Genomic DNA, 21,932 nt, shown 5'->3' with positions numbered 1-21,932 from the left:
CACCGTCATTCTCGCCTGTCCCTCGCGTTCGTACGCCACATACGCGGGCCTATCTCCCAGGAATCCCCCCGACCCCGAAATCGACAGAATTCAACGTTGGAGCGTCCGCGGCGCCGTTGCGGCATCCCTAGGCCAGGTAGAGCCCTACTCGAGATATCCACGCGCATGCATGGAAACGCAGAGAGCGATCGGGAAACTGCACGGATACAAACGGAATACAAGCACATCTGTGCGGCGCCCTTCGCCAAGAAGCTTGGTGTCGCTCGCTTCGCAGCCGCATGCGCACATGAGCTCAGATGCGCGCGACGAACGCAGCGTCTCCTTTTGTACGTGAAGATACGCTTGCAGTCGAGGGTTCGGGCATGCATTCAATCCTCGTGAGGGGGTTTCAGCGGTAACTCGCTGGCATGCCAAGGGCGCTGCCAAGTCTGGGCTCGTCTCTAAACACGCGAACGCTCTGCTCTCTCCTGCCCCGCGCCAAGACGTGGCGCTGGTCGTCGGACGGAGGGGAGAAGGCCTCGGTATCTTCTGAAAAAAGACGAAAAAAAGTTCAGGCATAACAGAATAAAGGCGCCTCGCTCGCAGCCTGCCGCCAGGCTCTTGTTCATCGTAGACACGCGCCGAAGGGCTGTAGCCCGCTGGTGGGTCTTCAATAGAAAAGTCTCCTGTGCATCGAAAGCACGCGCTGCTGCTTCCTGACGCAGCGGCGAGAAGGCCGCTACTTAAGAGCCTTTGAGAGAGAAAGGGAAAGTCACCAGTTGTTGAAAATGCAACTTTAGGGCTCTAGAAGCTTTCGGAAATCCCTCACTCAAAAAGGAGATCCGTTCTTGTCTCTATTCAGGCGGCTGGAAGCGAAACCCCGACCGCGTATCCCGGCCCGCGTACAGACATGCACGTGAGTAAATACATATATATATATATATATGTATTTATTTTTTATATTTATATGTCTGTGTGTTGTCAGCACGTCGAGCTCAAGTTGACCGCGCCCCGAGCAACGCAGAGAAAGCGCCGTTGCATCTGCCACCCCCCTTCCCTCCCCCTCCTGGATGGGGCTGCGGCTGCTCAGGAGGATGTTTCACAGAAGGTGTGGCACGAAAAAAGCGAGTCGGGATCGCCTTACCTAGGCCAGACATCCAGTTTGGGAAGATGGCGTGGAATTTCCACGCAGTGACCAGCACGTAGACGAGCCAGACGGCTGTATGTACAGCGAGGAACGGCCAACACCGCACGCCGTAGACCGAGAGATAAAAGAGGAAGCCACAAAACCAGATGATCGCCATGCAGATCATGGCCCTGAGCACAGACACAGTGACAGGCAGAACTCCCAACTCCCGCCTCCTTGCCTCCAAAATGCAGAAGAGATGAACTCTGGGGAGTCCTGCATACGCGGGCGCGCGAAGCCGGCAAGACGAGCCAAGGGCGCGCAGCTCGACCAACGCGCGTGGCGCTCTCAGCAAGTCGCGAATTCATCCCAGTGCCTTTTTTTTCCAGCGGTCGTCTTCCTTCTGCTCCCTTCTCTCGAGAAGGCTTCTTGCTCTCTCTCTTTTTTCAAAAGCCTTCCCTCCCTCCCTCTTTGGTTCGAAAGGTCCACTCGTGCGCCGCGTCTGTCTGCGCGGCTTTCGCACCCCGAGTTCTCTGCTTCCACGCCCACTGCCTCCGCCGCTCTCCTGATCATGCGAGAGGCAGACGCCGGCTGCTCTGCAGGCGCGGCTGTTCGAAGAAGGGCCCTTTCCGTTCGCTCTCTGTTACCTTCGATTCCCTCACCAGAGCCAATGATATTCCAGGGTTGGGGCGAACGTCGTCGGCATGCGGTCGGTCTGCAGCACGTGCCCGAGAACCGTCACCGCCCACATGAGGACGCTGACCAGCATCAGCGCCGAGAGAATCTGCATAGGCGTGCCGTAGCCTGCGCGGGAGGCGCCAGAGGGAAGAGAGCAAAGCGAAAGCAAACGCAGCCGTGAAAAAACGGCACCAGGGACAGTCAGACAGCCGGCACGCGACACAGGAGCCCGGAGAGAACGCACCCCTAGACCGACAAAGCGGCAAAGCAGAGAACGAGGAGGGAAAACGACCCCACGGGAGGCACAGACTAGCGCGCAGCAGCAGATGAACCCGTGGCCTGAATCTCCTGGTAGGCTTAGAAAGGCAGCACCGGTCTGAGACGCAACAGACGCCCGCGAACTCCAGACAGAGACGCCTCACCAAAATTCCTCCGGTCCCAGGCTGACTCCGTCGAAATCTAGCCCCCTCGCCCCCCCCCCCCCCCCCCCCCCGCATAAATATCGTAGTAGACTCCCGCGCGAAGCAAGTCCCTCTGCAGAGACGAAAAATTCCGCCACACGCCGCGCACGTGCACGCGGCAGCACCTATTGAAGAAAGCGAATTTCCTCCCCGCGCAAGAGTCCACCGTGTTTTTTCCACGGCGAGACAAGAGGTGAAGAGCAGGGAGTTGGGTCATCTGAAACCAGACATGTGGATGCAAAAACCGAGCTCAGTCCGCGACGTGAGGGCGCACCTGTCATCCAGCAGCGCGCGATTTTCGCCGCGGCTGTGGCAAGGATCGCCACCTGCAGGAAGGCCTGGAGAATGAAGACGGTCTTGAGCGACTTGGGGCACTTCCTGCAGGGGCGTGTCACCCGGCAAAAAAAGACACCGTCGAACCGAACCAGCGGCGGCCTTCAAGCTCTCTACCCGCATGACAATGAAGTCGTCGCGAAGGCTAACGAACGTACTATCGCCTTCGCCCCGCCCCCTATCCTCACCGGGTAGCTCTCTGCGAAGCGCGAGTGCATCTTTGTCTCTTCAACACGAAGGAAACGTGGGGCGCAAGCCTAAACCCTAAACGCAGTGCCTTCCTCCCGCACCTCTCCCCCTCCCCCCCCCCCTAGCCGCGGCAACCAGAAAGGTGCCTCCTTGCACAGGCCGCGAGCCATTCGAGCAGTGCGCTGCGGTCTGCCGAGAAGAAATGAGCCTCACCGGAAGAGGTCCCAGCTGCAGTACGAGCTCAGCCAGTAGGGGTCGCGGTACTTGCGCACAATCAGCATCGTCGTGGCCAGCGCGAGGTAGCTCTCAACAAACGAGAAATCCGAGACGACGCTGTGAACCAGCGGCCTGCAAGAAAGACAGAGCGACACGCGCCGCACACTTGACATCCCTCCTGTGAAGTCCGCATCGCATAGCGCGAGGCTCCAGTCTTGGGGGAGAACGAGGTCTCAGCCGGCCTTCGAAACGACGGCGAAGCCTCCAGGCGCGGCGCCGCAGACACACAGGCGGACTCGTCTGCACTGAGAAGCCAGCCTCCGCGTAAACAGAGACGCCCACAGGGCTTCCACGAAACTCCGCACACACCGATCTCTCTTCTTCACACGTTCTATACAGTTATATATATATATATATATATATATATATATATATATATATATATATATATATATATATATATATATATATGGGGCGCGCAAGCCAAGCACATGCACCTCCTGTCGCACGAAACATATATGCTTATATGAATATTCATTCATATGTAGCAGGAGCAGCACGTATTATTATGTAGGAGCAGTATATGTCCCGTGCTTGTGCATTTGCTCACAAATCAGCACCGAAAGAGAGGACGTTCATGTGGGCGCAGGTCCGCAGCGTCGCGAAGTTGCTGGTCGCGAGGCCGCCGTAGACTCGCCAGCCGAGGACTGCGGAGTAAAACCCGAGACCGTAGACGAGGTACTCCAGCGTCACCCACGTGGCTGCGCGAGGAGAAACAAAAAAAAAGAGGCGCGTTCGCAACGCAGAGCTGCGCGAAGAACGGCGAGGCTCCAGCCTTCCGACCGCGTCGCCATTCCGCTTGAAAACACGAAATAAATTCTGTAGAGACACACTCCGCGTCCACAGAGTGTGTCTCTACAGAATTAAAGTGGCGACAGCAAAAGCACGGCCGCGGATGGCATGCGCCTGGACCGTTCCAGCCAGTCTCGGCGCGAAGGCACAGCGCGGATGCGCCGTGCGAAAAAACCAGAGAGGCACGAAGTTCTGTTGCGTCAGCACGGTTTCGAAAACACACCAAAAATCCGTGCGTCTATTTCAGGCTCCACTCAGGTCTCTCTCGCCAGGGAGGCGCTCGGAAAGGAGACGTCCGCTGGGCTCGGCACGGCTGCGCGTCAACCACCACGGGCCTTTCCATGTCCCGCCGCGCTGCAATTTATGACGCGCTTCATGAAGACAAACTTCTTCGCGAACTGCACGATCAAGCGACGACATTTCGGCTCGACTTGTTTGCTTTCTGCAGGACCTATTAGAGCCACGGCTGCCTCGGTTTACTGCCATGGAAGCGGATGAGTGTCAGCTAGACACTCTAAAGTTCTCTTCGCAGGTGCCGCTTACAGTTCCAACAGATGCCCCTCGGCCGCCACGAGGGGACGAGCAGCGCCCGTCCCCCCGTGTACAAAAAGCCCTGTCTTCCGCTCTCCAGATCTGAAAAGACGCAGCCGCAGAACACCCAGCACGCAGTTGAGACGCAGAGGAGGCGCCCACGCCTTCGCCCGCGGAAGCGAGGCCTTCCCACGAAACCTAAACACCCGCTGTCTCCACGCGGCTCATGTGGCTCACGCGGGTCGCCCCCGGTCAGCCTGCTGCTAACAGGCAGAGGCCTCCGCAGCGTCTGTGTCGCCCAGACAGGACGGTTTCAGCGCAAGTCGAGTGTCAGGCCACTCCTCGCTCAGCGGTCGCCGACGACGACCAGAGAAGAGGAGGCGGGTACGCAGCGCGGAGGCGACGCGCACCCAGGAGCTCCGCGGGCAGTCGAGTCCTCGGGAACAGATCGGCGCAAATAGAGGAAACACAGATCGCTTTTCGCAGGGCGCGACGAGGGGCCTAGGCAAACGCTCTCACCGCGGAATCTCGCTGAAAAGGCCGGGCGTCCATCATCGATGTCTGGGTCCGAGTGCTCCTCCTCCATCAGCAGCGGCGGCGCGGAAGGCCCTTCACGAGTGACTGGGCGCGCGCCGACGAGCTGGCGCTCAGCGCCTGTCCCCCCAATCGCGGTCGCCTGCAGACACTCGCACGCGCGCCCGGCTGCATTCGCTTTGCAGGCGCGATCTCTCACATGCCTCAGGCGCCCGCGACGCACGCGCCTCGAAGCCGCGAAGCGCTCCGCAACCCTTGGCCGTAGTCCCTAAGCCCCCTCCTCAGCCTCCGTCCTGCGACCGTGCAGGTTTTGTCTCGGACTTTGGTGTCTGCACTGGTGTGTTGGGCGCGAGCCTTTCCTCTGGGAGGTTTCTGTTTACCGGATCTGAGTTCTCTGTCTTTTTCGTGACAGTCATGGTGAGTGCATTAAGTATGTGGGAGTCCAGCGTATATTTGTGAACAGGAGACCGCACAGAAAAGGAGCGAACGCGTGTCCCAACAAAGGAGACAACAGTGCCGCGGCGCACACTTGGGGAAGTTCCTGTCTGCACTGTGCCTGTCCACAGCTCGCTGCAACATCTGCAACGCGACTCGTTCAGCGCCGGCAGAGTGCGCCAGAAACCCACCGTTCCGACTGCGGCGAAGAGCTCTCCGTCTCCTTCGCGGTCGCTGCTGCCCGCGCCCAGTCCACTTTGGCGGCTGCGGGCGGAGAGGCTTTCCTCGCCTTCGCGCAGTGCCGCCTTCAAGCGGAGCCCGCCGTGGTGCCACAGGGCGGCGCCGGGGTTGCGGGGGTCGTCGCGAAACAGTAACCCCCCCGCCTTCTCGCTGGCCCCCAGGGCGCCGGCGGCGGCGACCGCTGTGGGGTCAGACCCCTTCTGAATGAGGTCTTCGAGGCGCAAGTCGCCTCCCGCAGGCGACGCCCGCGCGGCGAGGGGGACCGCGGGAGCGGCCTGGGCGTGGCTAGGTGCCGCCGGCGCGTCGCCTAGCCACGCCCAGGCCGCGGAGGAAGTCGGCCGCCACCACTTGAGCACAATAAAGAAAACTTGAAACGCGACGAGAACGAGAAAGACGCCGTGCGACACCGTCGCACTCCCGTGGCAGCTGACGTAGTATTCGTACGCTGGGCGCAACAGAGACAAGAACCGGGGCCCGAGGAGGTGGGGAGGCATCACAAACGCGTGTGGGGTGGCGGGCAGCGCCTGGGGCCGGTGTCTCAACCGCTAAAACTGGAAGACAACGTCAGAGCAAGAGTGTGTTGCGTTGCAGGTGTCTGCGGCACAACCCGAGCACCTCTCGCGTCGGCGACGAGAAAACCTGTCGAGCTGTGGAGTGGTGCAGTGCCGTTGAGGGATGCTTCATCTTCCCTGTTGTGAGATGTATCGCAGCACTCTGTGTGTAACACTGAGCAAGGCGCCACACGTTCAGCGATCTCCCGCCACATTCAATGCAAGGCAGACAGGCACGCCACGTTGAAGCTTAAACTTTCTTGTGTTACGCCGCTCTAGAGGGCGCCCGCATAGCGCAGAGAAACGCGTGCGTAGTCCGAGCCAAGGAGGATGCGCGCGCGGCGGCGCATGTTAAGGGGGGCTAAGAAGGCTCGCAGAGCCCGCCTGTCGCCGTTCCATGCGAGATGAACTCCCAAGAATGCTTATCCCGTCTCCGTGCACAGGGAGACATTCACGGTGAGGCTAGAGAGCAAGCTGTCAAGGGCAGGCGCAGCAGAGCGAGAAGCTCTGGGCTCTCCGGGTCTTGGCACCGTCGGGACGCACCTACGGACCCAGCAGTGTTGAAGGCGATGGCGACGCTGATGCATGCGAGACACGAGAAGAGATAGACACCGGTGACTCGCTCAAAGCCCAGTACCGCGCAAGCAGTGCTCCAGCTGCTTCGCCGGGCGTTGGCGTGAGGCTGGGAGCCTCCCCGCGCATTGCTCGAGCTGCTCACGGCGCCAGAGGGGTAACTCATCGCCAGGGGCAGAGACCCCGAGAGGCTTCCCCCCGCGGCGCCCAAGGCGGTCCCGCCGAAAAAAAAGCCGCTAGACAGAGACGCGCCCGCGCCCGGGCCGCTTGAGGGCGCGTAGGCGGAGTGGTGCGGGCGCATGGAGAGACGCGAGACCGGGAGACGCTGTCATGAGGAAGACATGCGCAGAAGCGGCGCGGCTGCGCCGGCGAGAGGCGCGGCTGCGCGGAAGACGCAGAAGCGAGTCTCGCGTGGAGACTGCAGACGCGAGCAGAAAGGCGGCCGCCCGAGTCAAAGCGGGGAAGGGGACCGCACGCAGAAAAGCGCGGGCAAGCCGACGGAAAGAAAAGGAGGACAGACACTTTGTGGAGATGCGCTGCGACGTTGGAAAACGCGGAAAAAGCGCCCGCTAGCGGGGAGGCAGACGTCGCGCGGACAGCTAACACTGCACACGAGGCTGCGGTCCAGAGAAAAAGAGACTCTTAAGAAACTAAAGGGCGGACATGCAGCAAGTGGACTGTGGAAAAAGGGAAACACGGCCAGCAGACAGGTCAGCTGAGCGAGAAAACAGGAACGCCGTTTGTTTTTCGCGTTTTTGATAGGCGCGTTCGCTGGGCTGGGCAAACAGATGGACGCAGAAAGGCCCTCGGCAGTCGAGACCTTCAAACCCGAGATCTGCCTGACGGTTGGTAGGGTCACGCAAACTCTGGGCGACAGGGAAGTGACCCCGAGCAGCAAGAGTAAGTCAAACTTCTGTGCGAGGTCCGCAAAGCAGCAGTCGACAACATGGCGGGCATGCGAGACACGGGCGCATGCGCAGAGTGACACTGAGCGTGGCGCCGAGCGCCGCCAAAAGGAGACCTCGGCAGCTCGCGCAGCGCGCAAAAGCTGCCTTCGCGTGGACGACGCTCTTCCCTGAGAGTTCTGTGCATAAATTCCAGGCGTTGAACTGTTTTAAACGGACGTGCAAGTCTGGTGCGGGAGGCGGAGAGCTCCTCTCGAGGGGCAGCTGGCTGCGCCCTGCGCCCTGTGCCTTCCGCTCGCTTGCAGCCAGGTGGGTCGGCTTGTATACAGAGTCGCCCAACATTCTTGATCCACTCGCTGCAAAGCGCGTCAGCCTCGGGCCGGCTGGGCCGCCGTCCCTGCGCACAGACGTGTCAGGTGGAACCCGCGCAGATTTTCGGTCCCGAAGAACCGACAGCGTGGCTGCTGGGGGGCAGTGTGACCGGGATCCTCTACGGCGTCGATCGGCGCGGGCGTCGACGAGTCCGAGAGTGGAGCGGCGACTCGGAGCCAGTTTTTTCGGTGCGCCGGCGCACTGAGGTTTTTGCGGAAGAAGGGTACAGCGCGACCCAAGACAGAGCCGGGCTCGCTTTGTGACAACGTTGTAGACTTTGCAAAGGTTTTTGTCTGCGACGAGCGCCACGGAGGCGGCCTGAAACCGACGCCAGCAGAAACCCAACGTCTCTGACGACGCGGCCGGCGCGTTTTCGAAAAGGATACCGGCTCCCTTCCTCCTCGTGCAGCCGGACTGCAGCCAAGATAGAAATGACTTGCTTCTCCGCTGCTTTGAAACGAGAGTGGGTGTCGGGTCTGAGACTGTCGCGTTCGCGATCCGCTTTGCCCGTAAATGACGCCGACGCGGCGCCGCTTCAGGCGTGTGACGGAAGCTGAGGCCGCAGGCCACGCCAGCGCCCACATCTATTCCGTGCCGTCTGCCACCCGTAACCTCGCATTTTCAAATTTTTTTACGGGATAAACCACTTCGTGAAATTGCATTGCACTTTCGGCCCTGAGGAACGGGCGGCACCTGCCTCGCCGCCCCGCCGCTGTGCCGCAGGCAGACCTACCGCCCCTTCCAGAAGCGCATTCGCGGTTTGCAGGAGGGGTGCGCCAGGGCCTGAGTGCGCCTGAAGACAATCTGATCCTGCGATCCAACGCCACGATGTTTTCTCTCTTCTGCGTCATGCTGGAACGTTCCAAGTCGCTCCCTGCTGACCGAAAGTGGCGGGAGGGTGCCGTGGGGGCGTCGGGGTCGCGGTGTGCCTAAAGGACCCGCTGCAGACGGCGGTTTCTCTCTTCTGAATACCGCACGTCCAGCGTCTACAGAGAGGGCGTGTGTGAACCTGCCAGAGGGGCGGACGTGTCTGCTTTCGTGAGTGACGGGGTTAGTCGCTGTCTCGACGCTGCGTTTCGGCTGAGGCGGCCTCCTCTGCGTTGTCGGGGTCTCAGTGTTCCACGCCGGGCGGCGTGGGCGTGTGGATTCTTTCCAGCGCAACCGGAGGCCGAGTTCACGAAGTTTTTCTCACAGCCGTTCGAATCTCACTCGCGTTCCGGCGTCAGCCTTCCTCGACCCGCTTCCCGTTCCGGGGCTAGAGAACCCGCTGCTGCAGGGCCAGCGTCCTCCCGTTCTTCTCGCTCTTCCCCGCGGAGTCCTGTGAAGCCAATGTGAGGGTGAAGAGGAGCGAAAAAGTCCGCCTGCTGCCACGTCGGACGCATCTTGCCTCGAAACTGAGCATCAACTCTTCCCAGCGGAGTCTGATTCGTGTTCGCTCTGCTCCCGTCGCAGGTTTTTCGATTGAGAGGTCCTCTCTCCTTCCGGTGTGTAGCTTGGGCGTTTGGCCGGGAATTTCTGTTTCCTGAGTCCAGAGACGAGCAAAATGGCGGCGGGCGGGAATGTGGGTAGCGACCTCACATTCCACCCCGAGTGCGAGGTGGGTTCAACGGCGACGTCGCCCCTTGACAATCTCCGGTGTTTAGAGCGGCTTCTGGATGTCACATATTCGTCCGTGTGTTGCAAGCTCAACGCCGGGACGATTCCTCTCGTCGTGCGCTTCCCTCGAATTTTTCAAGACGAGGCAGAGTGTCCTTCGCGCGAGGCCAACAGCCCCGACGGGACCTCCGTGGGCTCCGAGTCGCCGGCAAGGCGTCTGAGCTCCGTCGCTTCAGAGGCCAGCGAGGGCCTCGCGGACATCTTTGGAAGGGGGGTACCGCCGGGTTCCTTGACGCAGTCCGCAGACCTGGCAGATCTGCCCCTGCCCCCCCACAGCAGCCGCTCGTACGCGGTGCACAACGTCGTCTCTCCTCCCGTTTGCTCCTGCCTGCGAGACGCCAGGCCAGAGGAGGGGAAAACCGCTTCGTCGCACTTCTCCGATAGCGACAGTCGCCGGGGGGTCGCCTGCGACTGCGTCAGCGATTGAGCGTTTGAGGAGGAGGGGGAGGAGGTCGCCTCCCCCGTGTACCCCGGCTGGCGCCTTCCGCGCCGAGTGATGGTTGTGGCTGAGAGAAAGCGGATTGAGTGGGTGCAAATTCTCCTACTTGTATGGGAGACGCCGCGGGTCACGGCACACGGGAGGAGCTGCGTCGCGGGGCGGCGGCGCTGCAAAGCGTTTGACAGGCTGCGCGGGCGGCTCTAGGGGGTTCGACAGGAGGCGGGAGGGAGCAATCCAACAACATGTGTGTTCTGATTTTCCAGACCCGCGCTCCCCTCTCCCGCCAGCGGCGACAACGGCCTCTGCAACCAGCGCAGCTGCGTTGTCTGGCCCTGGGGGTGACGAGCTCAGGGCACCAAAATTGTCTGCTTGTCCCGTTGAGTAAAAACAAAGATCGTAATACGGGAGGGACGCGTGCTTGAGGCTTAGAGCGTTGCTTGCGTGGTTCGCATTCCGTGCTGAAGCCATGGCCGGACAGCAGAAAAACGCAAGGCAGTAGAGGAATGTGCGCTGCGGATCGAGTAGTCGGACTGGCAAATGCCTAGTAACTATGTCCAAAGAATGTGGCGCAGTAGATAAGGAGGATGCTGTCAACAACTGGAAAGGATGCCACGTAATGTCATCGGTAATTCGTCTTTCTCGTTGAGGTTCGGGCCTCTGGCGTCTACCGCAAGGCCGTGTAGGCGAGGCCTCGGATCTCAATGACATGGGCACGGGCGTGGAAGTTGACTTATTTCTATGTCTTCGTTTCGGGGTGCTTTCGCATGATGTGGACGCGTGCAAGCAAGAGCATTTCCGGGGCGTGCAGTTGGCGGATGAAAAAAAGGTATAAGTAAGATTGTCTTTTATCTCAATACCCACTTTGGTGCATGTCACATATCTGGGCGACGCAAAGCTTCCGTTTAGCCAGAGTTATGAAGTCCATGGATTGTTTATTTTTCAAGTGTGTTCAACTTTTGTAAGCCCGTGATGAATTCTCGAGTTGAGTGTGGTGTGAACATGATACGACCTTCTTGACTGTCTGAGGCCTTGTGCTGCGTAGGGTGAGTTAAATGGGTTTCTAGTGAGAGACTTATCTGTCTATTCGCGTAGAAAGCTCGTGGCGGTTACTGTCGGAGGATGGCAAATCTCAGAGACAGCCATCCGCGGGGGCGGAGCCAGGGGTTTTTTCTTAGGTGTTGTGGTTCGTTTGCTGGGAGGTACGTCCATCCAACGGTGTCGTCAGTTGAGAACAAGCCAAACGGAGATGTGACGAGGACTTGCCGGCTGAGCGGCCAAAGGGTTCTCAGCAGACAGCAGTAATGTCTCTCCTCGGCATTCTGATCATTTTATCGTGTAGTATTTCTATCTTCTTAATGTGACGAGAACTCGCCGGCTGAGCGGCCAAAAGGTTCTCAGCAGACAGCAGTAATGTCTCCCCTCGGCATTCTGATCATTTTATCGTGTAGTGTTTCTATCTTCTTACGTGTGACTGCTCTCAGAGTTATGTTCGCGCTAGTAGACATACAACTGATGTGAAAGGAAAGGACTGTCGAAGTGAATATTTGTGCAGTTCCCACCAGATCTGTCGTGCTGGTTGCCCAGTCTTTCGCGCAAGGGTACTGACGTTAGTTGTCCGCAGATATTTTGCTATGTGCTAGACCCAGGAGCTGCGAGTGCATGGCGGATGACAGTCGAACAAAGGAGTCAATTGATCAGGAAGACGTCGGGTGTAATCAGGGTCGTATAGGGTCAGTCAGCGCACGTAATATACAGCGTCGCGCTCTTCGTTGGCGTAGTGTCACTGGATTTTACCTCGGCACGGCGAGGATCGAAGGGCACCTAGAGCCTGCCTGCTTCTACAATCATTCAGAAACTCTGAAGTAGTCTGCCGCCGAACAGTAGCTTATTAGCCTTTCGAATTCCAGGCTACGCACATACTGCGACACGGAGCAGATGAGCACTTCAGTGCTCGTCTGCTCCAGATTAAACCCTAAACTTCTGGAACTTCGAGAGGCGCATCCCCTCTCATTTTCCCGCAGAGCAGGACTTCGGCACTACCTGTTTGCAGCGCCCCGCGGCGTGCCGTCTCCGGTCGCTCAGGCTCCGCAGCTTACGCACGGTCTGCGGTTCCGAAAGACGGCAGCCGCAATTTGGGCTGCGCCGCAGACATTACCAGCGTAGCTTCCCGCGCGGTGAGAGCTCCAGGCCGCGCCTGCTCTCGGGAACCTGTCCGCTGCGGCGTCGTGAACCTCTACAGGCTGTGCTGCCGAAGCTTTTCGTTCAGCTGTCTTCGGTCGCTGCTGCTGGGTACGCAGTCGAAGATGTCAGCTTCAACTCAGTGGAGTCGAGGGCACGCGACGACGTGTGCGGCCGGCCAACAGTGGATGCTGGGCTGTGCATCTCCAGTGTGCAGGTGGTGGAGTGTGCCAAGCCGACCGCCGTGTGCGCCACTACCTCACTGTGACGACTCATCATCGTATGGAGTGTCGAGTGCTGGTGTGTGGAAGGGTATTGGGGGAGTGAAGATGAAGGAAAAAGCCCTAGAGTTTCGTCATTTTCGGCTATTTGTACCTGGCGCGAAGCCAGAGCCCGAGGTGCGCGCACGCCAGCCCCCCATTTGCACAGCAGGAAGGTGCACGGTGACAAATCCTCCCACTGACAAATACGTTGTGAGATTGCTGCACGTCCCCCCACACAGCCGGGCCCTCCCACAATGGTCGGTCACCCTGACGCCTCAAATAAGGCCCCTTGCACTGATATTCTCTACTCCCCAGCATCACGTGCCGTGAAGAGCACCGGCCGGGCTGCAATCAGATCAAAGACCCACGAAGTTCAGAGAAGCGTGGTACGCGTGTCCGCCAGAAAAATAAAGAGGGACCTTTTATAACCATCTTCCGACAAGGGAAATGAATGAACGACTTTCTCCACCACCCACGTAAACGGATGTTTGCGACTATGCGAGCTAACTGGGGAAACACTAGTCGATATTGTCCTTGCGGATGATATGTATACATACAAATAATATATTTATAGTATATGGATACATGAAGTCATCCCAGCAAACGCGAACAGACGGAATGTGACGAGAAGGTGAGGCTTGAGTACGAATGAAATGCGAATGCAAACAGAAGCCAGATTCACCTGGTTCCCCTGTACATCCGACAATAACTGAGGTTGGACAGGACCAGTGTAAGCTAAAATCTAAGCATCTCGGTCAATTCGGACTGTAATGGGGCGACCATCAAGCATGTATTCGTTGAACATCTCCATAGCGCGCTGGGCGCCTTCCGGACTGGCGAAGAGGACAGTTCCCATACCTTTCGACCTCCCATCGGGCATCGTCATGACGTCGGCCCTACACACAAGCAGAGTTCCAACCAGCCTTCCTGACATGATCCGCGCTAACGCTGGCAACCGTGCAGGTGTTTGCTACATTCACACGAGCTTCTACCGTCTCTTCAAAACACAAAGGCACGAAGTAAGTCGCTCCATATCTTGTGTTTCGAGCACGACCCGCACCACCGTACACACGCCCACAAACATGCAATACCGTTGCTGCTGTGTCTGCGCGCATCTGAACCGACGCCATCACCACGCGGTTCGCTTACCTGACGACTTCACCGCATTCCCGGAACAAGTCCTTCAGATCTTGCCACGACGTCCTCCACGGAAGGTTGGAGACGAACACCTGCCGCCCGCTTCCATCACCATGGCTGCCGCCACCGCCGGCGTATCCTCCGCGGCCACCTCGGAAGCCGCCGCCGTATGCTCCAAAACCGCCGCGCATGCCTCCGCGCATGCCACCGCGTCTGCAAGACACGCGGAGGAGACAAAAAAGTCTTCTAGGCAACGCTCGTCCCGCAATCCACACGTCCATCATCCAGACACGATGTGTCGTCAATGATTTAGGAGTCTCCACTATGCCAAATACCATTATTGCTCGCTCGGGCCATTTCTCCACTTCAAACTCCACCGCCTAATCCTCCTAAAACAGCTCGGCATTTTCTTGCGGCAGCCAGACTCTCGAATGCGAGACTGCGGACATGCGCTCTCGCGCTTTGCGTGGCCGCGCCACACAACAGCTGTCAGGCATCGACAGGGAGCTGCTAGTCTTTTTTCCTCCGCCTTTCGCAGCCGCCCGCAGATAATTATTTTGAAGATGCTCGTAACCATACGAAGCATCTTAGGTTGAACTGTGCCAGACAATTAGCGTGTCCGTTCCCCGTCGTGAACTTCACGCGAATATCGCGTGCGTCATCTGCCTTCTCCAAGGCCCTCGTGTACGTCCACCTCAGACAGACCGCGCAGCCTCCTGTGCAGTAGTAGCGTCCCTAGTATTTTCCGCGTTGTCCACCGCCAGAAGGACATTACGTCACACGACGACGTGATCATTTTCAATCTAGGCAGCGAGAGGTATAAATGTATTACTCCCTGGCCATTTGACGAAGGGCTGTGACTTCCCCTTGCGGATGGAATACCGCTGCGTGGTGTATTGTCCTGGTTCAGAATATATGCTAGCGCGTTCTGCGCATTTTCGCGCGTCGCCCCCTCGTTATCATTGTGGCATCCTACCCGCGGAATGCCCGGGGACCGTAGTAGCCCATGTCGCCGTACATGCTGTAGGGAGGCGGGCCGTTGAATCGTGCGCCATAGCCCCCGTAGTAGCCCCCGCCGCTTCTGCCTCTATACATCCCTCCACCTCCATAGTAGCCGCCTGCCCACATCGGGCCTCCCACTCTACCCCCGTAACCTCCCCTGCTTCCATACCCGCCTCCGCGGCCGCCGCTGAACTTGTGTCCGTCTTCACGATCTTCGCGCACAAAAATCAACCGATCTGCAGACACAAAAAAAGGCAAGACAGGTGGCATCGACGAGTCGATACGATCCATATTCTCCACGACGAGTCGATACGATCCATATTCTCCACGCCGTGTCTCACGCGCGCGCACTTCCTCCCATGTGGCTGTCGCTCTCCTCTTCAACCTCCCGGCCTCAACAACCCGACACTCGCCGCCATGATTCGCTCAACAAATGGGACCACGGCCCCGCTCCTATAAACCCGTCAGCACGGCTGACACCCACGGGCGGCGGCGCGCACGCTTGCCAGCCGGAGTCAGAGGGTCCTCGCGTCGTCTTCGCGGCACGTACCGAACAGCTCCGTGTCAGTCAGCTCTTTGATAGCCTTCTGGGCATCCTCGACGTTTGTGTATTCGACAATACCACAGCCCTTGCTGCGGCCCTGGTAGTCCTCGAAAACGTCGGCCCGCACGACCTCGCCCGCCTGCTTCATGTGATCCTTCAAATCTTGCCACCTCACCTTCCACGAGAGGTTACCCACATACACTCTGCAGGTTGGCTCCTGAGCACGTGCGCACACATTCCACAGAAAACCAGCGCCCGCGTTGCTGCTTCTTGACCCCTCCCTACGGTGGCGGGACACGACCGGCGCGGCGCGGTTATAGCTAGCGGGGTCGACGGCAAGCTGGTTTACTTACCGTGTTAGTCGCGCCCTCGCGCGGGACTTGTTGCTGCTGTTGTTCGTCCTGATACAACAGACAGACCAGAGAAAAAGTCAATGTGAGTACGCCGATGACCGCGGGCGCTGAACACCGCAACACCCCCGTGCGCGGATGCTGGAAAACAGAAATCCCATCACGGTCTTAGCCGCGGGCACCGCGTCCGCGCGTTGAAAACGTTAAACTATGGAGTGGATCAAATGGAGTGAAGGGGAAAAATGCACTTTTTGCTACGGACTTCGTCGGCACGGGAAGAAGGGCGGTGGTCACGGACGGAGTGTCATCAGTAACGGGGCAACCGAGGGAATCCGAGGCTCTGGGGGCTCGAGAGCAGTGCGAGGACCATGTATAAAACCAGGAGAAAGGAGTAGCGACGTACAGAAGTTTGTAAAAGTGGAGAAAAGGATACAGCCACATTTGTGTCATTATTCGTCCAAGATGGTGCATGCAGACTGGTGAATAGAACTGGGAAAAGAAATTACCCCAAAACTGGGAAGTGCGCAGCAAGGGGAGTAAGCTTTTTCACGGAAACAAGAAGGGGTTAACGTACCGCCGGCATTCTGTCCAATTGTACAAACTCTTCCTTTCGCGACCGTCGCCACTCCACAAACCTCACTCTTTTCCTAACCAAAATCCCTACTTCACAACCACAATAAACCTCCTTTTCTTCCTCGAGCTCGCTCCAACTATCGACGTAGTTCTTACCCCGAAAACTATGTTGCTCCACCAGCCCACAGAGGGTTGGGCGTGGGGCACTCTGCGAAGGACACCGCAGCCAGACTTCAAAAACGCGGCTTCCCGCGCCGGTCCCCGTCTCGATGACGGCTGGGTGCCCAAGTCGCGACCACTTTTGAAAGGGGAGGTGGAGAGGAGTTTTGGTCCCCCCGCCCACCACCATGTCCAGCACGGAGCGTACGTATCACGTGTCGACCCGGGGGTGGCTCCGGGTGATTCCGCCCCGCGTCCGAGTAATTTCAGCGCGGCAGCGCCACTTCGCTGTCTTCATTTTTGAGTTCCTGTCTTCGCCGTCTGCTAGGCGGTGCCCTGTGGCAACAGCCCGTACGTTTCGGTCAGTCCGCAGCGTGAAAGGAAACGCACACAGTGAAACAAGGATCTGGGGGCTGCAGACAGGGTGCACGCCTTCCCCGACTTACCTCCTCATCTCCTCTCTGGCGGTCGGCGACTCACCGTGATGCTGCGGCATGCGAAGCGCGGCCACCGAGCCTAGTGGAAGAGTTATCACTGATGCTAAGTGCAACCAGGTGCTCACGCGCGTGGGCGTCGGTATCAACTGTCCTTTTCACATTCGCCCAAAATATAACGCAGTCTGCGCTGTTTTCCACAGTAGGCGTAATCTAACTCGGAGAAGGAGAGATCCCGTGGAGAACACGACGGGCAGCACGGCTTTGCCTGGAGAATGCAGACGGTGTTGGTACCCGCACGTGTCAATTTCAAGGGCCCCGCTTGGCATCCTAATGCGTTGGCACCAGAATCAGAGAGTATGTCGATTGACCGACCAATGAAAATGCCACCATCTTCGGTGGTCTCGGGCAGGCGTCTGGTAGCGCGCCGTTTAGGACACCGCATGGGCTCGTTTACATTCACTCCAGCAGACACCACCGCATTCGTCTGGCCAAGATCAGGGAAGTGCTTCGATTAACACGGATGCTAATTGCAGCACTTTTGTCCTTCCTGCGTCCCCATCCCGGCGATACCGAGTACTGCTGTTTTGCCGCAGCACAGAAGGGTGGTTGCCAGGATGCCGCACAAAACGTGACTTACGCAAGGTTAGAGCGCCGACACAGGCGGCGCGTATCTACAAGCTTCTGACCTCCACGCACTGGAAGGCTATTGCCAACTTTAGGCAGTAACCTCTTGATTACCTGGTGCTGTCTTCGCACTGCAGTGTGGCACTATCTGGCAGCACCAAGGAACTTTTCTGAATGGACTCAAGGCGGTAGTGGTAACATCCTTATGGCAGTTCCAACAGCCCCTTTCGTTACGGCTCCTCTAGCTAACGGGCTTTTGCCTTTGGGATGCGCCGCCGACAGAGACCGGACTGCTACACGATTTGATTCCCTCACGCATATCTCAATGAATCGCTGGGTTCCCACCTTGTTGTCCCCAAGCAGGGGCACCACATTCAACGTAGAGAGAAACTGCACTTTCGTTTGAGAGAAGAAAGCTAGTGGAAGCCTTCACTGTTTAAGGCGGAACAAAGCGCATTACGTAGTATCATATCAGTGGAGCCTGTTATGCTAGATCAAGACTGCCGCTGCGCAGGCGACGGCGCCCTTCTGTGATCAACTGAAAAACACTTCTTGCTTGTGAGAACTATTGACCGGCATTTATGAGGAAGGAAGGCGGAAGTAGCAGTTGCATTGCCTCCAGCTGTACAACTAGCTAAAGTGATGGCAGGTCCGAGGCCGTACTTACACTTTTTCTCAAATCGCCTTTTCTCTGTCGCAAGTTGAGCACACAGTACGTGCTTTTTTGCATCTGCATCTGCGTTCTGGGTGTGAAAACAGACTTCAATATCTCGTCTGGTCCAAGGGAAGTGTGTGCTGTTTGACGGGCTTGCGCCGTCTAGATCGATGTGCGAGGTGGCGCTTCGTCGACGCTCTCTCCCCATCGGCCATGGGAGGGGCGGCCTTTTCAGCATCGGAATCTGTTTCTTGTCCCTCACCGAAATTCACCGTGTTTGTGACGCTGGAAAAGATCACGTCCAACCATCACCTACCACTTTACCAGATTGGCCCTGCCGTGTAGAAACAACAGAGCAGCTGTCTGACTGTTTCCGGGTAGGTAATAGTCGTAGGAACCGAAAGCCGGCAGAATTTTTACAAACTCAGAAGGCGCTGTGTTCGAACGAGTTCCGGATAGCCAGCGACATACAACGGACTGGAGACGCGTGGCAACACTAAAAGGCACAGAGAACCGCCAGCGGAGAACGAAACCCATGTTTCAACAGCCTCGACCTGTGTGGGTTGAGCTACGGCTGGGCACAAACAAAAGAATATTACAAGGAGAGATGCTTGCGCCTTTATGCTGCAGATGGAGAAAGAAGAGGTTTCCGTGAGGTGCACTAAGGAGATAATTGTGGAAGAGTGTGAGGACGGCTCCCAGCCAAAACAGGACCCTCAGCAGGTGATTGGACTCTACTGGCCACCAGGTTGGTGAACAGGCGTGGATTTCTCTACGCGTTCTCGTGCAAAGAGACAATACAAATTTGTGTATGCATACTCTTCGAGCTCAAGTGTGCAGTGCGGAAAAGCAGGATGTGTAAGTAGGCAGGTAGAAGCCTGGGGGGAAGCCTCTGTTCAGCGTTACTGACTGACAGCGTACTCCTCTTCTTTCCTTACCTCCATATGTTTGCAGCGACAGCTACGCACGTTTGAATCAATTGACAGTGGATCCACGTGGACCAAAAGCTTACCAAGCGTGCTGAAAACGATGTTGGAACAGAGTGAACTCGGCAGAAAGAGCATCGATAATGCCACGGAGCCCCGCCATTGTACAGAGGTGGGTATTCTGTCATGGACTACCCTTGATGTGCCTTCTGGCTGCTCTTCGCGTTCACAGTGCTGTCAAAAACACGCGTGGTATCCATGCTGCTGTGCTGCCTAGTAATCCGTGATTACGCGGAAATGAACACTGAGGCCCGAGAGGTATTCAAGGATGCGGTTACCTTCATCTTGTCTCGTTGGTTCAATATTAGCAAAGCAGTCCAGAATGACAGCAAATACTTTGTCTGACCCCCGCTCCCAGCGTGCCTGACGCAGTTGAAGAGCCGCCAGGTTCTGCCTTTTCGCGCGCACGTCAGATGCGGAGGGCGCCAAAACCAAGAACAGTGTTCTGCGAGCACTCTTCGCTTGTAGAGAACATGTAGCGTCGGCATGTGTGCTGCCCTTCCTCAAGGAGGTTCTCGTTCAGCAGGAAACGGAGTGTCTCACCACAGTGGAGCAGGAGGTCTGTACGGACTACGACGAAGAGGAGGACGACATTTGCTTCAAGACTGTGCCCAAAGAGAAGTACAGCTGCCCTGAATTCCTGCTTATGCGGGTGTGCGACTTTACTCATGTATATCCAACAGCGGAGGTGGCTGACGCAGAAGTGAATAGACCAAACGATTCAACCGATCAGATGCATCTGCCTGAAGGTGGCACTGTATTCACAAACACAGCAGCCCCACTTACCGGACGAGTGAACGCGGACGAAAGGAAGTTGTTCATACAAAAGTACGGCCCATGAAGGCAAATACGAGCAGGTCCCCTACACAACGTTCATGAGTCTATTTACGTTCGGAGTGCTGCATCACTGGATCTAGGGGTCCTGGTGCCCAGGTGACCTGCAAAAAAAGCCGAAACGCTGCAATATTTACTTCCACCCACGGGCTCTCCCTGGTCGAAATCCCAAACGACCTACACGCGTGCGGTAACACCTCCATATTGTCGATCTGCCCTCTGTGTCCCAGAAAAACACCGTTCTCAATAGCGGGAGGTCCGTTCCCCCAGAAACCACGGCTGGCTGACTGGCCGAAACCGCCTCCAGGGATTTGTCACGGTGCGGACTGCCCGCCACACACTGTGCCCCACTGCACAAAACGACCCGTCAAGTTCTACAGAGAGTGCGAAAGAGTAAGCTGGAATGTTCAGGCATCTTTACTTTCCTTTCGTAGGATTGAGGCATGGCGCACTATCTCCCGGCAAAGCCGTGTCTTGTTTTGCTCCGCTTTTGCTGTTCTGAGTTCCTCCTACAGTTAAGTGACCGATGCTGATGCTATGCTTCCCAAGAGAGAAGCCGTCGTTACGGTGTGCCCTTAGAGTGTTGAGCTCGCATCTTTGGTGCAACCACCGTGTCCCATACGACTTGGGAGGCAGTACACAGCTGCCTAGGTACACATCATTACAGCATTTTCCGTGCGACGCACTTCATACAGGTGACCATACCAGCTGTTTTGGGGGGCTGGAGCGGAGCACTGCCGGTCCCCCAACAGAAACTGCTTCTGGCCACAAAAAGGCTCACCGTGGGCAACCACCACGTATGTGTTCACGGTGGGGGACTGGCTCGCCCGGCGGTTTCCGAGGGTCTGCGAGTGTCTGTCTCTCAGTTGTCTGCTTACGCGCTTGTACCTCCTCTAATGCTGAAGCCCCTGCCTCCGTGTCCGTCCTTTGCAGGGGCCCTACCAGAAACCCTACCCATGCAAACGCCTGCGGAACAAACGGGAGTGTCACCTGAAGCCAGTGACGAAGCGGAGTCCGTGTCTAAATACTGTCCCCGTTACCCGGCGGGTCTCCTGCGACCGACAGAAACATAGGAGACTTTCTCTAATCCGGCTTCCCATTGCGCGCTCTCTCCTAATTCATGCCACTGAACCTTTTGGGACGCCCTCTTCTCGTATGATCGAGAAAGCTTCCACATCCATTACGTCCGCGCCGCACGGAACAGATGTTGAATGGCATGGTTGGTCGACCACTGCGCCCGCGGACCATGGCTCGGTAAGCCAGACTCGGCTCCTGCATAAAACTGACAGACTCTCTTCCACATACCAGACTCCGGGGCTCGCAGAAAGGTTTCATCAGGCAAGACAGTCCCTCCGTTGTTTATGAAATATATGTAACGCACTCGGCTAGGGTGGTACCACTGTTTCCCGACCAGCTGCGGCTGGAGTGGAACCGACGCCGACTGAGGGCTCTCTAAACGTTTTGCTAGAGGCTGCTTGAGTCCCAGCGAGTGAGAACTGCTAAATCTCGTCCATGACAAAACACCACGACCCATATCCCCGCGACAATTGCCATTTCAGAGTCTTCTGTTAAGCAACCCCTGCATGACGGACGTTTTCAAAAAGATCCGCACAGGCGAAACACTGCAATCGGCGTGCGACGACTGTTGCACGCCCTGGCTACAGTACGTACACAGCTATGTGCTTATCTATGCATAACACAAATGCGGCGACAAAATGCCTATTCCTGGTACTTTCAGAGCACAGTGTATGCTGTACTGGTGTGTGCAGCGCGTAGTAGCCGGATCACTACTGGGGTACACAGAAGGCCCCTGCAAGCTTATCAAGAAATCCATCGACGCCGAATGCACCAAGGAGGTACTGGTGCCCCAGATGTATCCTTGCTTAGAAGAGCGCTACGCAAAAGAGTGTTTCCCGGGCTTCCGAACTGGAAATGAGAAAGTGCGACTGGCCGCAGACACAGCAGACTTTTCAGTGCCTCAGCAAGCTTCTCTCCCGTTTATTATCGGTCCGGGACGCGGACCCCTTCGACTGAAGAAGAACTGAAGGAGCAGAGCTACCGCGGTGTCTTTCAGTCTCGTGTTTCCTGCCGTGGAGACGCTCCTGCATGCCAACTGTTGC

At 57.4% G+C, this 21,932-nt stretch overlaps 4 protein-coding genes across 4 annotated transcripts; 1 reads left to right on the top strand and 3 right to left on the bottom strand.

Annotated features, from left to right (window-relative positions):
- Positions 1-388: 388 nt before the first annotated feature.
- BESB_001650 (uncharacterized protein) lies at positions 389-6,999 on the bottom strand (the record flags this gene model as incomplete). Its single annotated transcript, XM_029358920.1, has 10 exons — positions 389-528; positions 1,124-1,296; positions 1,768-1,909; positions 2,519-2,622; positions 2,980-3,114; positions 3,593-3,743; positions 4,378-4,467; positions 4,885-4,986; positions 5,486-6,019; positions 6,669-6,999. 10 exons carry the CDS (start codon positions 6,997-6,999, stop codon positions 389-391), a joined length of 1,902 nt encoding a protein of 633 aa, XP_029221832.1.
- Positions 7,000-9,518: 2,519 nt separating this feature from the next.
- BESB_001640 (uncharacterized protein) lies at positions 9,519-10,058 on the top strand (the record flags this gene model as incomplete). Its single annotated transcript, XM_029358919.1, has 1 exon — positions 9,519-10,058. One exon carries the CDS (start codon positions 9,519-9,521, stop codon positions 10,056-10,058), a length of 540 nt encoding a protein of 179 aa, XP_029221831.1.
- Positions 10,059-10,172: 114 nt separating this feature from the next.
- BESB_001630 (uncharacterized protein) lies at positions 10,173-10,538 on the bottom strand (the record flags this gene model as incomplete). Its single annotated transcript, XM_029358918.1, has 1 exon — positions 10,173-10,538. The coding sequence occupies one exon, from the start codon at positions 10,536-10,538 to the stop codon at positions 10,173-10,175; it is 366 nt and encodes a 121-aa protein (XP_029221830.1).
- A 2,715-nt stretch (positions 10,539-13,253) lies between these two features.
- Positions 13,254-16,127, bottom strand: BESB_001620 (RNA recognition motif-containing protein; the record flags this gene model as incomplete). Its single annotated transcript, XM_029358917.1, has 6 exons — positions 13,254-13,407; positions 13,661-13,861; positions 14,625-14,886; positions 15,201-15,411; positions 15,548-15,595; positions 16,119-16,127. The coding sequence occupies 6 exons, from the start codon at positions 16,125-16,127 to the stop codon at positions 13,254-13,256; spliced, it is 885 nt and encodes a 294-aa protein (XP_029221829.1).
- Between the last annotated feature and the right edge of the window lie 5,805 nt (positions 16,128-21,932).

Source organism: Besnoitia besnoiti, chromosome I (assembly GCF_002563875.1).
Source record: "Besnoitia besnoiti strain Bb-Ger1 chromosome I, whole genome shotgun sequence".
NCBI lineage: Eukaryota > Apicomplexa > Conoidasida > Eucoccidiorida > Sarcocystidae > Besnoitia > Besnoitia besnoiti.
The sequence above is the reverse complement of the archived record's forward strand: the minus strand, read 5'-3'. Positions and strand labels throughout refer to the sequence as shown.